The 14,453-nt window shown below is 40.1% G+C and overlaps 2 protein-coding genes across 4 annotated transcripts in view; one reads left to right on the top strand and one right to left on the bottom strand.

Moving 5' to 3' along the window:
• TMEM217 (transmembrane protein 217) overlaps positions 1-9,282 on the bottom strand; it is a 16,879-nt gene extending 7,597 nt beyond the window's left edge. The window contains exons 1-2 of one of the 2 annotated variants that reach the window (XR_004255490.1): positions 9,158-9,282; positions 4,847-4,963 (exon numbers count right to left, since the gene is read on the bottom strand). Coding sequence is in view for 1 of the 2 variants with exons in the window: in XM_032218396.1 (XP_032074287.1) it covers positions 4,847-4,849 (3 nt within the window). In the remaining variant the exon portion in view is untranslated. The remainder of the gene's footprint in view (positions 1-4,846; positions 4,964-9,157) is intronic. The other variant, XM_032218396.1, reaches the window with a different exon arrangement.
• Positions 9,283-9,376: 94 nt separating this feature from the next.
• The window catches only part of TBC1D22B (TBC1 domain family member 22B), a 62,343-nt gene continuing 57,266 nt past the window's right edge, over positions 9,377-14,453 (top strand). The window contains exons 1-2 of one of the 2 annotated variants that reach the window (XM_032218394.1): positions 9,377-9,688; positions 14,146-14,202. In XM_032218394.1, coding sequence (XP_032074285.1) covers positions 9,633-9,688; positions 14,146-14,202 — 113 coding nt within the window. In that variant the 5' untranslated portion in view covers positions 9,377-9,632. The remainder of the gene's footprint in view (positions 9,689-14,145; positions 14,203-14,453) is intronic. The other variant, XM_032218395.1, reaches the window with a different exon arrangement.

The raw sequence follows: 14,453 nt of genomic DNA, 5'->3' as shown, positions 1-14,453 counted from the left end.
AATCTAATATGATTCAGAGCAATGGCGTCTTTTTATAGATTCTTCAAAAAGAAGTTTCAAAGCAGTTTTACTCCACAACGGTTTTTACACTTCCATTTCTGTAGGTCATTCCATGTGGTGGTCTCTCGAGGAATAAGACACGCAGGCAAGATGTCTCGGGATGAGAGCTCAGAACAGATTCCGAAACTCCCTTTTATTTTTATTACACCCATTAGCATACAATGTTATCACTTAGGGCCAGAGCTGGCTATGGCCAGTTATTTTTAGGATTCATTTATCCTGTTTTCCACATTCCCATGCGCTTTCATTGTTTCGTGTACACTATGGGACATCCTGTGGGAGCAGGTCTCTGCATTTATTCCCACAATTCCGTACACTTGAAGGAAACCTATGAGAACTTGGAATTGGTTCTTTGTAGACTTAAACATGAAGACCATGGTTGGCAAGTGTGTGGGGACTTGAAGGTCTTGTGCATGCTGCTCGGGCAACAAGCTGGGTATACCAAATACCCTTGTTTTCTGTGTCTATGGGACAATCGAGACTGACAAAATCACTGGACCAAGAAGAGTTGGCAGCTGAGGGTGCTAACAGTCGGTGAAAAAAATGTCCTCCGAGAAACTTTGGTACCTTCCCATAAAGTTCTTCTACCACCTCTCCACATAAAATTGGGATTGATGAAGCAATTCATAAAATCACTTCCAAGAGATGGAGAATGCTTCAAATACTTGGTCACCAAGTTTCCATGCCTGTTGGAGGCAAAATTGAAGGAAGGTGTGTTCGTCGGCCCAGACATTAGAAAGCTTATAGTTGATCAAGAGTTTGTCAATACCATGACGGATCCTCAAAAAGAAGGGTGGATTGCATTTAAAGAAGTCGTACAGAAATTTTTAGGCAATAACAAAGATCCTCACTACAAAAAGATCGTCAGAAGAATGCTGAAAGCATTTCAAGCTTTAGGTTGCCTGATGAGATTTAAAGTGCATTTCCTCCAGTCCCACCTTGACTACTTTCCTGAAAATTTGGGAGCTGTGAGTGAGGAACAAGGTGAACAATTCCACCAAGGCATTAAAGAGATGGAAAGGAGATACCAGGGAAAATGGAGCATTACAATGATGGCAGACTACTGTTGGATGCTTCAGAGAGACATTCCAGATGCTACTCACAAGCGTAAATGCACCAAGAGGAGCCTCACAAGGAAGAAGAATCGAGTTTAGTGTGTGTAGGTGAGCTCATTTCAGTTCAAAAAAGGATTTTCATGAAAATATTGTAATAAAACTTTAATTGTATAAGTCCATTTCCATTTATTTTGAGGTATTGCCTTATTTAACATAGTTATCTAAATTGTCAGGAAACATGATGTCCTATGACAAAATGGAGGTCATTTTCAGATTCAGCGCACCAAAAAACATAAAGATTACGTGGAATAACCAAAACAGCTCTCGAAAATTTTTTTTTGCAGACCTGTGAATTCTTACTTAGAATATGTTATAAAGATGTAATGTTATTGGATGATATTAGAAATAATTAATGAAATGTCATTATGTGGTTGTGTTTTTCAATTATGGATTATTTTACGCAAAAGGATGTTAAAACAATTATAGCCAAATGAGAATTGCGGGATGTTGATAGTAAGATATATAAAGATTTTTGATTTAAAATATACAATGTGATATGAATTATAAGTAATGAAAGTAATAACGAAAGTTATTTGTAACCAATCGACACTGTGCTGACTCAACAGTATATAGCTAGTATAAGAATTAAGAACTGTCTCCTTTAAGAAACTACCTCATGGGAAATGTAACTTACCTTATGGGAAATGTAGGCAGAACTGCCTTGTGGGAAATGTAGCCCCATAACATGTGACCAGATTTGTGTTCCCCGATTGGGCAGCGAGGTACTCTGCCCAGGAAAAGTGATTTATTACCGGATGCTCCTTGAAGAGTTTTCTTTGTTAATTAAGAACAATGGGCTAAATGCATGTATCCTCACCTCCGCTTCATCAGAGGAATGGAAAAGCATAGTTTTCTCACATCGCACAATGGACAGATCAAGGTCAGAAGTATCTTAATATTGAACTGTATGTTTGCTACTAAGAATTCCTGTTAATAAATTGATCTAAGAGACACCAATCCTAAAGCGTGAATTTTAAAGCGCAATGGCCTCTGGCAAGGTTGCGCGCCGGGACCAGAACAGACACACTTTTACAATATATAACAAAATATGATTTCTTTTATTATTTTTTGTGTGTTGTGTTTGTCTGTCTAACCAAAAATAAAAAAATTCTTTCAAAATAACAACAACAACAGTCTGAGTATTCAGCACCAATATTTCAATGCAGTTTGGCATGGAAAAATGCGCCACTGTATCCATAAAAAGGGGCAAAATCACTGCATGTGAGGGAATTGAAATGCCCAATGGCCAACTAATTAAATGCAACTAATTAAATGCAACGACAAATACTTAGGCATTCTGCAGTTGGATAACATCAAGCATGGAGAAGTAAAAACTATTGTCAGAAGAGAGTACACCAACAGTTAGGAAAGTTTTGAAATCTAAATTGAATGGTGGAAATACAATCAAGGCCATGAATACCTGGGCAATACCAGTTATAAGATACACAGCTGGTATAGTTAACTGGACACAAGTTGATTTGGACATTTTGGACCGAAAAACCAGGAAACTAATGACAATGCACTACAGTTTACATCCACGTGGAGACACTGATAAACTATACCTGCCCCAAAAATCAGGTGGCAGAGTATTATTACAAGTGAAGCAAATAGTTGAAGAAGAAAAACATGCATTGGCTGATTATTTAAAACAGTGATGGCGAACCTATGACACGCGTGTCAGTGCTGACACGCGTAGCCATTTGGGGTGACACGCACAGGATTTCATGCGATTCATCCTCGGCTCCTGCACGGCCGCCGAGGATGAAAGAATCTGTGCTGGAGGAACGGGGGGGGGGCTTTGATCTCCCCCGCCCACACTCACTTACTGTATCGCCGCCGCCCCTTTCTGAGCGCAGGGGCTGCTGGTAAGGCGTGCGTGCCGTGCGCACACACGTCATCAGCGCGGCGAGGGAGGACCCGCAGGAGAGGAGCGCGGGAACAGTGCGCGCCTCTCTCCAGTCAGGCCGGCACAGAGAGTCTACTCCTGGGACTGTCGGTTACGACCGCACCACAGCAGGGAACAGCGGAGTGCCAACGGGAACTGTGAGCGCCATTAGCAGCAACTATTGGGGTGCCAATAGTTTAAGGGTAACTCCATCCTTAAATTTATGAAAGGCTCTACAAATTTAAACTCTGCAAGTTTGAGCATTGCTCACTCCATAGCTCAGCATGCAAAAGCGCTTAATGAGGGAGAATTTATTAAAGAAACTCTCCTAAGATGTGCGCCAGTTCTATTTCACGATATGCAGAATAAAGATGCAATTATTAAGAGAATATCTGAGTTCTCTTGGGGCGGGCTGGAGCGGCATGTTGATGAGGACGTGGAGCTGGAAGCAGCCAACTCCACAGCCCTGGTTCACGGCACCCCAAACAAGTTCAATAATATCAAGGGCAACATACGAAATTGACTGATGAACAAAGAAGTTACTAAGCAGGTATGTTAAATAATTTGTTTTTGGTTTATTAAATACACTTATATATTGCAATTATACATTTTTGTAGTTTAAACTATAAATTGCGCAAAATTATGTTTTTGTCGAAGTGACACACAACGCGAGTTATGCTCGATTTTTTGCCGATTTTTGACACACCACGCCAAAAAGGTTGCCCATCACTGATTTAAAAGAAAGTCAAGGACATTTATTAATCGAAGTAAAGAACAAAAATCTACTAAAGGTCCAACAGACAAAACAGAAAAGATGTGAAAAAATCAAGAATGGAGTTGGCAGAACAAAGCATTATATAGCCAATTTCTGGGAAAAATAAAAGATAAAGTGGACAGTGAACAAACTTGGTTATGGTTAACAACAGGTACATTAAAGAAAGAAACAGAGTCACTAATCCTGGCTGCGCAAGAACAAGCTAATGCCATTAAGGCCAAAATTGAAAAATCCTCTGATGATGCCAAATGCAGACTTTGCAAAGAAGTTGATGTAACTGCTGTAAAAAAATCACGCAGACTGATTATAAATTGCAGCACAATTCAGTAGCACAAATGATCCATTGGAATTTGTGCAAAGATTATAATATTAAAACAACAACAAACTGGTGGGAACATAAGCCTGAAAAAGTCACCGAAAATCATATGGTCAAGATCTTATGGGATTTTCGTATACAAACGGACAAAATACTGGTGCATAATACACCAGACATCATACTGGTTGAGAAAAATAAGGTTACAATCATAAACATCGCAATACCAGGTGACAGCAGGGTTGACGAGAAGGAACATGAAAAAATCGCGAAATACCAGGATTTAAAAATCAAAATTCAACGATTATGGCACAAACCATCATTGGTAATTCCAGTGGTAATCAGCACACTGGATGCTATTCCAAAAGCACTGGAATTACATTTAGAACAGTTAAAAATTGACAAAATCACCATCAGTCAAATGCAAAAAGCCGCACAGCTTGGATCCGCACGCATATTATGAAAATACGTTACGACGTCCTAGGCCCCTGGGTAGGGTCCGACTAGTAATCAATGCCAAATCCGGCAAAACAACTGGCCGCGGTGATATAATTGTGATAATAATGATTAAAAATAATCACTCTAAGATTATTCTTATTCAGATGTCCATTGCTCTCCTTGCATTCCAGAATTTTTACTGACTTATGTATAGCTGCTTTCATTAATTTCTTGCAAAATTAAAATTATTTTTTTCTCACCATGGTAAGTCTGATTCTGTTATCAGAAAATCATTATTTGTCAGGTCCTAGGCATTTCCTTTTTTGGATTACTTAACTGCTGGATTATAAAACCAGAACACCATCTTTACATCCTTTCTGTAAAGGAAGAGAAAAGTTATAAAGTGAAAAAACATGTGATCAGTTCTGGCACACACTCATTAAATGTGGTACCATGTGACCAAAACTTGCAACCTCTTGCCAGCTATTATAGCAGTAGCAATAGCAGTAGACTTATATACCGCTTCATAGGCCTTTCAGGTCTCTCTAAGCGGTTTACAGAGAGTCAGCATATTGCCCCCAACAATCTGGGTCCTCATTTTACCCACCTCGGAAGGATGGAAGGCTGAGTCAACCCTGAGCCGGTGAGATTTGAACCGCTGACCTGCCGATCCAGCAGTAGCCTGCAGTGCTGCATTTAACCACTGCGCCACCTTCCATTCACCATTATTATTGTTGTTGTTGTTGTTAATTTACTCTGCTGTTTATCACATAATAAACATTTAAAAACATTGGATGTAAAATGACAGAGCAACTAAAGTAAAATCATTAACACAAGATAGAGAAAGAGGGAGCTGGATACACAAGGAGGGGGGAGAGATTAGCTTTTAATTAGTCAACCACCTTCAGTATGAAACTCTCCCATTGGGATCCCAAGCCATTTGGTAGAAGCAGGTGTTAAGGCTCTTATGGAAAGTCAGGAGACTGGGAGCCAATTTTACCTCAGGGGTAAGATGTTCCAAAGGGTAGGAGCCACAATCAAGAAGGCTCTTCTGGACCCCACCTGTCGAAATTTCTTGACTGAAGGGATCCACAGTATGCCCTCTCTGCCAGCACAGATGGAGCGGGCCAGTCCGCTGGTTCCTCAAGTAACCTGGCCCCATGCCATGAAGGGCTTTATAAGTTATTATCAATACTTTGAATTGCATCCAAGGGAAATTGGCAACCAGTGCAGCTTGTGGAACAGTGGTGTGACATAAGCCACAATAGCGGTCCTAAGGACTGCCTGCGCCACCACACTCTGCGCTAGCTTATCTGAAGCCAGCAATGAATGTCCCAAATAGCAATCATGTGACCCACAACAATGGTGGGATTCAAATTTTTTTACTACTGGTTCTATGGGCGTGGCTTGGTGGGTGTGGCTAGGGAAGGTTACTGCAAAATCTCCATTTCCTCCTGATCAGGGGACTCCAGAGGCAGAGAATAGATAGGGGCGGGGCCAGTCAGAGGTGGTATTTACTGGTTCTTGGAACTACTCAACATTTCCGCTACCAGTTCTCCAGAACTGGTCAGAACCTGCTGAATACCATCTCTGAGTCCCTCAGGATGCTGCAACCTCATAATTGCATGCCAGTTGCCAAGTGCCCAAATTACAATCATCTGATTGCAGGGACATAATGATGGCCACAATTTCAAGAACTGGTTTTAAGTCTCCTTCTTCAGCACCGTTGTAACTTTGAACAGTCACAGGACAAGTGGCTGCTAAGCAAGGACTGTCTGTATACTTACAGCTTACACAACAAATTAAGAAACATTTTATTTACATATTTGGATTCATACACTGCTCTATACCCCAAAAGACTTATTTGAGTAACCTCAGTGCTCTTCCCTGTCAAAACTTCAAACCAAACAACCCAAAACCAGAGTTTATTGAAAAAAGATAGTATGGATAATATGCTGCTTGTAGTGGATCTAATTGATTTGAATAAAGACAGTACAAAACTGTAGTTCTATCACTTGATATGGAAAAACCTTTTTGATAAAATTCAGACATAATATGTATGCTAAATAAATTTTTGATTTTTCAAAGGTTTTATAAAATAACTCCAGGTGTGGTATATGGCCCCCTAGATTGAATTTAAAACTCTTTTTTTCATATGCTTAAGCAGGCTGGCAAGGCTGTGGGTGGGTGTTGGAGAGCGCAAGATCTCTGGAATCTCATGCTCCTTAGCAGCCTCTTTGGGAGAAAGATGGTGAGGGCGACTTTGCTTTTGGGAAACTGATAGGGTCACAAATGGCAGTGATGTGACCATAGCTCACTGAGTTGTCATAACTGCAAGCAGGGCACCCAAGCATTCAGATCACCAATACATGACCCTAGGGATGCTGCAATGGCCACAACTCTGCAAACTGATCATAACTCCCCTCTGTGCAGCACTATAGTGACTTTTAATGGTCACTGAACAAGCAGTCGTAAGTTGAAGACTATCTGAATACTGTACCATCATGTACCATAACCTTTGACTTATTCCAAATTTCAGATGGTTTAACTTATCATATATTCTCCTTCCTGGGCTCTCTTTAGGGTTGAAAATATAAAAGATTAAATGTATCTCCTATCACGATTATATCCTTTTAAAATATTATTTCTGGAAAATGTTTTTATTTATTAAATGTATATGCTGCCCATTTTGCCTAGATTTTGATGCTTTCTCTCACCTTTCTCTTGATGCATTTTGATGTTTTCTCTCCTTCTCTAGTTTTTATATTTCCGATCAATAAATCAGTATGATGTACAGATTTTAAAGACTGGATTGACCCAGGAATTAGAGATCCCCATTTTCAGTAAACAATGGGAAAATGTATTACAACTGTATAAAAATGTTAATAGATCTTAGACTATTGAACAAAAAGTAGTATTTACAATTTATTACCTTTGGAATTTGTATAGAAAAGGAATGAGTAAATCATTGGGTTATTATAATAAAGTGGGAATACTTTGTTGAAAACATTTTTGTGATATCCTAAGATTGTTATGATCTAGGAAAAAGTTATAGGAATAACTTTTTAATTAATATAGGAATTATTATATTAATCTGCCTTTGTAATAATATTTAATATTTTTGACTTTTATATTAAAATTATATAAACCGGTATGTACTTATTAGATGGTAGTGAATAGTGGATAATGAAAATATATTCTCCATGTCCTTTATACTGATAAGGGTCTATCTCTGCAACATTGGGAGACAAATGCATACCCTCAGTCACTCAGTATATTGAATACATAATGGTAGCCATAACTTATGAGACTTGGACTTAGATTCATTTATCACATGGGTTATTTTATACACTTAGTACCATTATTGCAAATTTTAGCATTAGCTTGCTGGTCAAAAATTATGTTCTTGAGAAGAAATCTTTAACTCCTAAGGGACTTGGATCAAGTCAATTCCAAACTTGGGAAATATGCAACTATAGCAAAATTAACCATATATATTCAAAAGTCTGATTACATTTAAGCAAAAAGTCTTCCCCTATTCAGGTGGCCCTTGACTTATAATCATTTGTTTAGTGACCATTCAAAGTTACAATGGCACTGAGAAAGTGACTTATGACCATCTGTTCCCACTTGCAGCATCCCTATTGTTAGATGATCAAAATTCAGATGCTTGGCAACTAGCATGTACTTATAATAGTTGCACTGTTTGTAACCTTTCCAGCTGATTTCCAAGGAAAGTCAATAGGTGTTCCAAAGTTACTTTTCCAAAAGGCAAATGGACTTTCTTGTTTTTTTCTTTGACAACATTTTGTTTCTCATCCAAGCTTGTTCTTTAGAAAGTGAAAGTTCAGCTCTTTAGAAAGTGAAACGGTTTCAAGAAAAAACCAAGAAAGTCCACTTGTCTTTTGGATAAGCACCTTTGGAATAACCATGACCTGGATGATTAAGAATCTCCATAGACAAAGTTAATCGGGGAAGCCAGATTTGCCTAATGACCAAATGATTCATTTAACAACTGTAGCAAGAAAGGAAATAAAAGGGGGCAAAACTCACTTAACAACTGTCTTTTGGGCTCAAATGTGGTTGTATGTTGAGGACTACCTATATCATATGTCATACAACGCGAACACAAGACACTTCAGATATGGTTCTTAAAGGGATATAACTGGCTTAAGAAACTAATTGGTGATAATTTCAATCTTTATAAAGATGTAATCATCAACAGGGTACTGCTACATTATTTGTGTTATCATTTCAGTGAAAGAGTTTTCAGCAACTGATCCATTCTTGCAAACTGCTGGTCACGGGAAAATAGGGCTAAGACATCAAGCAGATTCTGACTAACTCTCCATGCAAATATGGATACTCTAATAAATGCTGGCTTCCATTTTCGATGACTGCTCTTGAAAAAGTTAAGCAGATTCAGGCCTTGTTAATATTTGAATGGGAGATTACCAGAAATTTTTGAGTTATAGTTTATACTAAGAAGTTGCAATACTTCTGAGGATGTTAGCTTTTTAATTTTTTCTTTTAAAAAACATCAAGCACTTCCTGAATACTCAAATCGATACCTTCTTGGAGCGACTTTCGGTGGACCTGTTTTATACCCAACTCTTCTCTTCCCGCGCCTGGTTTTGACAGTTAAACTGCCTTTCCCGCTTCCCCTTCCCTGGAGCGCATGTGACTCCCCCTCCCCCGACCCCTTCCATGCACCCTCCGCCCCCTTATCGCTTGTGATCTCTTGTCCCGCCTCTCATTCTCTGGGCAGGTTTCTGATTCCTCCGGTTTGGGTTTTTCTTCTTCCCTTCGTGCTTCACGTGGCTCCACAGATGGCACTCAGGATTGGTCAAGCTTTGGGGATTTCCGTCCAACAGCCAATGGGTGCATTCTACCCGCCCGAATCCAAGATGGCGGCTATGGGGACTGGCAAAGGGACCCCGGGAAGGAGGAGGTGAAACGGTCTCGGCCGGAGGATTCGGGCCCTATCGCTCCGGGTTGTCTCCTCTCGCTACCGGGCCAGCGAGGGCCTCGGCCTCTGTCCGAGGCATGGCCGCGGAAAGCAACAAGCAGTTCTGGAAACGGAGCGCGAAGCTACCGGGCAGGTGAGTAAAGGAGGCTTAGTCCGGGCATCGATGCCGACCGATCCGTTTGTTCCCCGGGGAACAGAGGTTGACTTAGCGAAGCCGGCTTGGCTCCTAGTTTTTCTCGCCCTTCATTTCTCGGAAGTGCGGTGGAAGGGTCGAGCCTCTCTGCCGACTGAAGCGAATAGCTGCTTCGGTCGGTCGCTTCTGTGGATGGAGGAGGAGGAGGGGAAGAGGAAAGTGGGAGAATCCCGGAGGTGAGTTGAAGCAGGGGATTCCCCCTTCCCTGGCGTCGAGGGCAGGAGTTGGATCTTTCCAGTCGTGGTGCTTCCTCTCTTCGTCGGCAGCATCCCACAATCCCGACCCCCCTTTTGCCACTCGGAGATGTGACGCTCTCGGTCTTTTAATCAAAAGTGGTGGAGCAACTAATTTGATCAGTTCTCTGGTTGCAAACCCGCCTACCGGAAGACGATGCCCTGGTCGCTTCTGCCTTGCGGCCCGCGTTGGTGGTGGTTAGGGAGTCAGTCGAGGTAGCGTTTTAGGCAGGTGCAGATCGTGCCGCTTTCCCCGAGAAAGTGAAAAGCAGCCCGTATCTTCATTGGTGTGCAGGCTCTGATCGGTTTGCATCTCTGTGTAACGCTTACTAGGCCAATGCTTTTTACTGAGAGTTCCAGTTAAAGTTGAAATAAAAAAAAACCTAATTAATCAATCGTATTTAAACCGAACGAATGTGTTAGGCCGGCTGTAGAACAATAATTACAAAACTTTTCCCTATCATCAGTCCAGAAAGTCCCCCAGAGAACTTCCATAACACAAGGCTGGAGCAGAAGACTCGAATTTTCAGTTTTCTTAGAGAGTTATTCCATTTTTAAAGATACAACCAGCTCCTGTTGTAACACCTCACCCATAAATTTAAGTGGGAAGCTCTAATATTTGAATCATAAGGAGTTAAGAGGAGATCAACCCTGACTGCTCTTTAGAAGGCCAGATCCTGAAGATGAAACTCAAATACTTTGGCCACCTAATGAGAAGGAAGGACTCAGTGGAGAAGAGCCTAATGCTAGGAAAGATTGAGGGCAAAAGGAGAAGGCAGAGAATGAGGTGGCTGGATGGAGTCACTGAAGCAGTAGGCATGAGCTTAAATGGACTCCAGAAGATGGTACAGGAAGGCCTGGAGGAATGTTGTCCATGGGGTTGCGATGGGTTGGACACAATAGATTGCACACGATTTTGCAACTAACAACAACAACAAGGAGTTAAGACTTAAGAGGGATTTTTGTCCCCCTACATCTCTTTCTCCTCCCATAATCCCTATGTGTAAGAAATGCTGAACAAATATACTGTAGGTTTCTTTTATCTTCTTTAAACCAATGTCTTTCTAGCAAAGTTTCGGCTCCTGTTAAAATTCATGCATGCACAAACTTTTAGAGCTTTTCTCATATAAGATCATATTCTTCAGCATCTTTTTCTTAACTTCCTCTTTTACTACTTTGGGCGTAAAGGAACTTGAGCATCAGCAGTGGAATATTTTCCAATATTTCAATATTTTCTCCTTAATTATATCATTTGGATTGTGAGATTTGATTAGATTGCTCTCTTTTACTAATTAAATGTGAGAAAACTTTTGCAATCTTACAGGAATTAAGAAATAATTAATTGACAAAATCAGAAATAAATATGCCACTGAGAAAAATGTAGGGAAACTAAGAAGCAGTCTTACTGGATAGCGATTTAAGGCAAAAGCTGTATAGTTCATAGACTGGTCCTCTAACTTCATCTTGACCATCTGACTACTGCTGTAAGGTGTCTAGAATGCTTTGCTAGCTTTAAATTCTTCCTAAGTAGGTAGCTCTTGTTTCTATCTTTATTATTCTAGCTTCTCTGGCTATGAAGATACTTGGACAATTCAGAAGTTTAGAAACATTGCAGACAAATGTTGTATAATACGTGTGTTTGAAAAGAAAGAAACAATATTTTTGTAAGTGCACTAGCAGCTTTTTGATTTTGGATGTCTTATCATAATGCCACATCCTGCTTGCATATAGTTCTGTCTTTCTGTGAAACAGCTTTCACCTATAGTTGTTTTAAACAATAAAGTTGACTCAACCTTGCTAAACTGGTTTGAGGAAGGCAAATGAGCCAATTTGAACCTGAGCCAAGCAGTAAATATAAACTTCTTCCATTTTTTATGTGAATACTTTGCAATATTATCAATGCTGTGATATCTCACATCAGCAGAAGGGAGTGCAAAGTTTCCCCTTATTTTATGACACCCTGAAGTTTGATCATTTTTATCAGATAATGGTCGGTTTATACAGGATTTCCAAACATGGCTATCTTACTCCTCCTAGAGCTGTGTAATGTGAATGTGCATAAATTGTTTATAATAAACATAGTTTGCAATTTTGTATACATGCCATGCATGGGCTAGAAAAAATGAGCATATGATTTGTTCCCTTTCAGGCAGCTAGTTCCAGACTAAGCAGGGGAAAAAATGACTTGGCATACATAAAGCTCTGTCAGGTGGCTTCTGTTAAATCTGCTAAAAGAGATATTTTGATTTGGGCCAAAATATCGTAGAAACTAGCAAAGAGTTGCTTATTAAAGTGGGCAATCACTTCCACATGACTTCTTGACATGAAGTAAAAGAGAGGTGTTTACAATAGATTGTCAATTCTGTTACTGCTTTTCTTTGTAGCTGGATAACTTTACTAAAAATGTTTACTGAATTGGTCCTTAAAATTCTGCATAGTTTTGTCATTATACTGCGCTGTTTCAGTGTGTTACGCTTTAGATAAAATAAAATAAACCTGTGGGGGACTTACACTTATGATCTCAATTGTATATCTCTGGCCCTATCTATCCAAGTGAAACTGTCAAAAATCTCTGGAAACTGTTGGAGATCTGGATAGGAAACATAGGTTATGCCTGAATGCTGCCATGGATTCTGGATCTAGTTGTTTCCATCTTTCATTCTAAACTGGGTTGGCACTGCTCCGTTCTGACTTGATGTGGACCCTGGAGGCCTTTCTACTCAAACTCTTGCCCTAAGAGCAGGTAGCAGCTGTAGTCCAGTATGTCTTGTGCATCAATTGCATTCATTCCGGGACTGGGAGCCCTTGTTCATGCTCACTCACACTTTAGTTACCTCCCAGTTAGACTACTGCAGCATATAGAGTGCTCTTGAAGATCATCTACAAGTTTCAATTGCAGCAGCACAGGTAGTTATGGGTGCAATTCATTTCACCCATATAACACCACTATTCCATAAGTACTTGCTCATATTAGCCTCCTGGTTGTGATTCAAGATGCTGAGTTACTTGTAGAACTGTCTTCTCTCAAGATAGTTCCCCCATAGAGAGAGGATGTTCAAAGTCAGGGGTGGGTTGCTGCCGGCATTACTGCCGGTTCGCGCGTATGTGCATTTTCACATAAATAGGTTTGTGCGTGCACAAAACTTTAAAAAATGAAAAAAATTAAATTTGTGCAATGAAAATTGTTCTGCGCATGAACAGAACCAAAAGTCAAGATGGCACCGCCATAGGAGAACCAATTCGGGGGCATGGCAGGCCTGGATCGCTGCCGGTTCCAGTGACCCAGGCCACTAAACCACTGCTGGTTTCAGTCGAACCGGTAGGAACCCACCAAGTTCCTACTTTTAAACTTTCCCATCTCACAGGATTTGCATCCCTTTTTTTATGACTGCCTATGTTCTCTGGAACAATCCCCCCCTCCCAATATACAACAGACCCCAATTCTTTTAACTTAAAAAGCAGTTAAGATCAGGCTCTCTTTCCCCTTGGAGAGGCATTTGGTGTCCAGTTAAATAGAATCCCTTTCTGATTGCTTAATTATCAAATTAGGTCACCATTTTTCTTTTATATGCTAGGTTTTTTATGTTGTGTGGGGTTGGTTTATTGAATAAGCCATAATGGTCTGGTTTACTAAGTGATTAAAAAAAATTATTTAAACTATTTCTGTAATAGTTCTAATGCCAAAAGGCAAGATTCACGAATTAGTTGCTATAGAGCACTAAATCCAGTCACTCTAATACTATGTCTGGAGTTGAAGACTTATTCTGCATTTAATTCCTAACTTTTCACAACCTCGCTCTTAATCTCATATTACCATAGCAGTTCAAAAGGAATATCTGTCCTCCTCTTAAAAGAACTACCCTTCAACTCTGAATTATTATGAAACTTTGAGGATGCTGAAGTTGTTTCTGTGGTTATTGAAGTATTGTATAGTTATTTTCAAAGCCAGTGCTCTATGTTGCATTAATGTGAAGAAGATCCAAATTCAGATTCACCTTCAGCCATCAAAGTTCACTGGATTATTTTGGGACAGACACAATTTGTCAGCCCATTCTGTCTCATAGAAACATTGTTATATAGAGGAAACTTGAGGTTGCCTTGAACTCTTGAAGGAAAGGCAGAAGATACATCTAATATTGGTTGTGTGTTTTGTCTCTTTTATAGTATTCAACCTGTTTATGGAGCTCAGCATCCTCCACTGGACCCACGGCTCACGAAAAAGTATGTTCTTTCTAGTACTTCTAATCCATTTTACAACCTTTTTTTTAACCATTATTTTTCAGCAAGTCACTGCAGTTGTTAAACAAATTTTGCTTCCCCCATTGATTTTGCTTGTCAGAAGTCAGCTGGATAGGTTACAGATTGTGATCACATGAGCCCTGGACAGTGCAACTGTCATTAATACATGCCAATTGTCAAGCACCCAAATTTGGATCATGCGACCATGGGGATGCTTGCAACACTTGTGTGAG

The sequence above is a fragment of the Thamnophis elegans genome, chromosome 5 (genome assembly GCF_009769535.1).
Source record: "Thamnophis elegans isolate rThaEle1 chromosome 5, rThaEle1.pri, whole genome shotgun sequence".
Lineage (NCBI taxonomy): Eukaryota > Metazoa > Chordata > Lepidosauria > Squamata > Colubridae > Thamnophis > Thamnophis elegans.
Note: the sequence above shows the minus strand (reverse complement) of the source record. Positions and strands in the feature narration are given on the sequence as shown.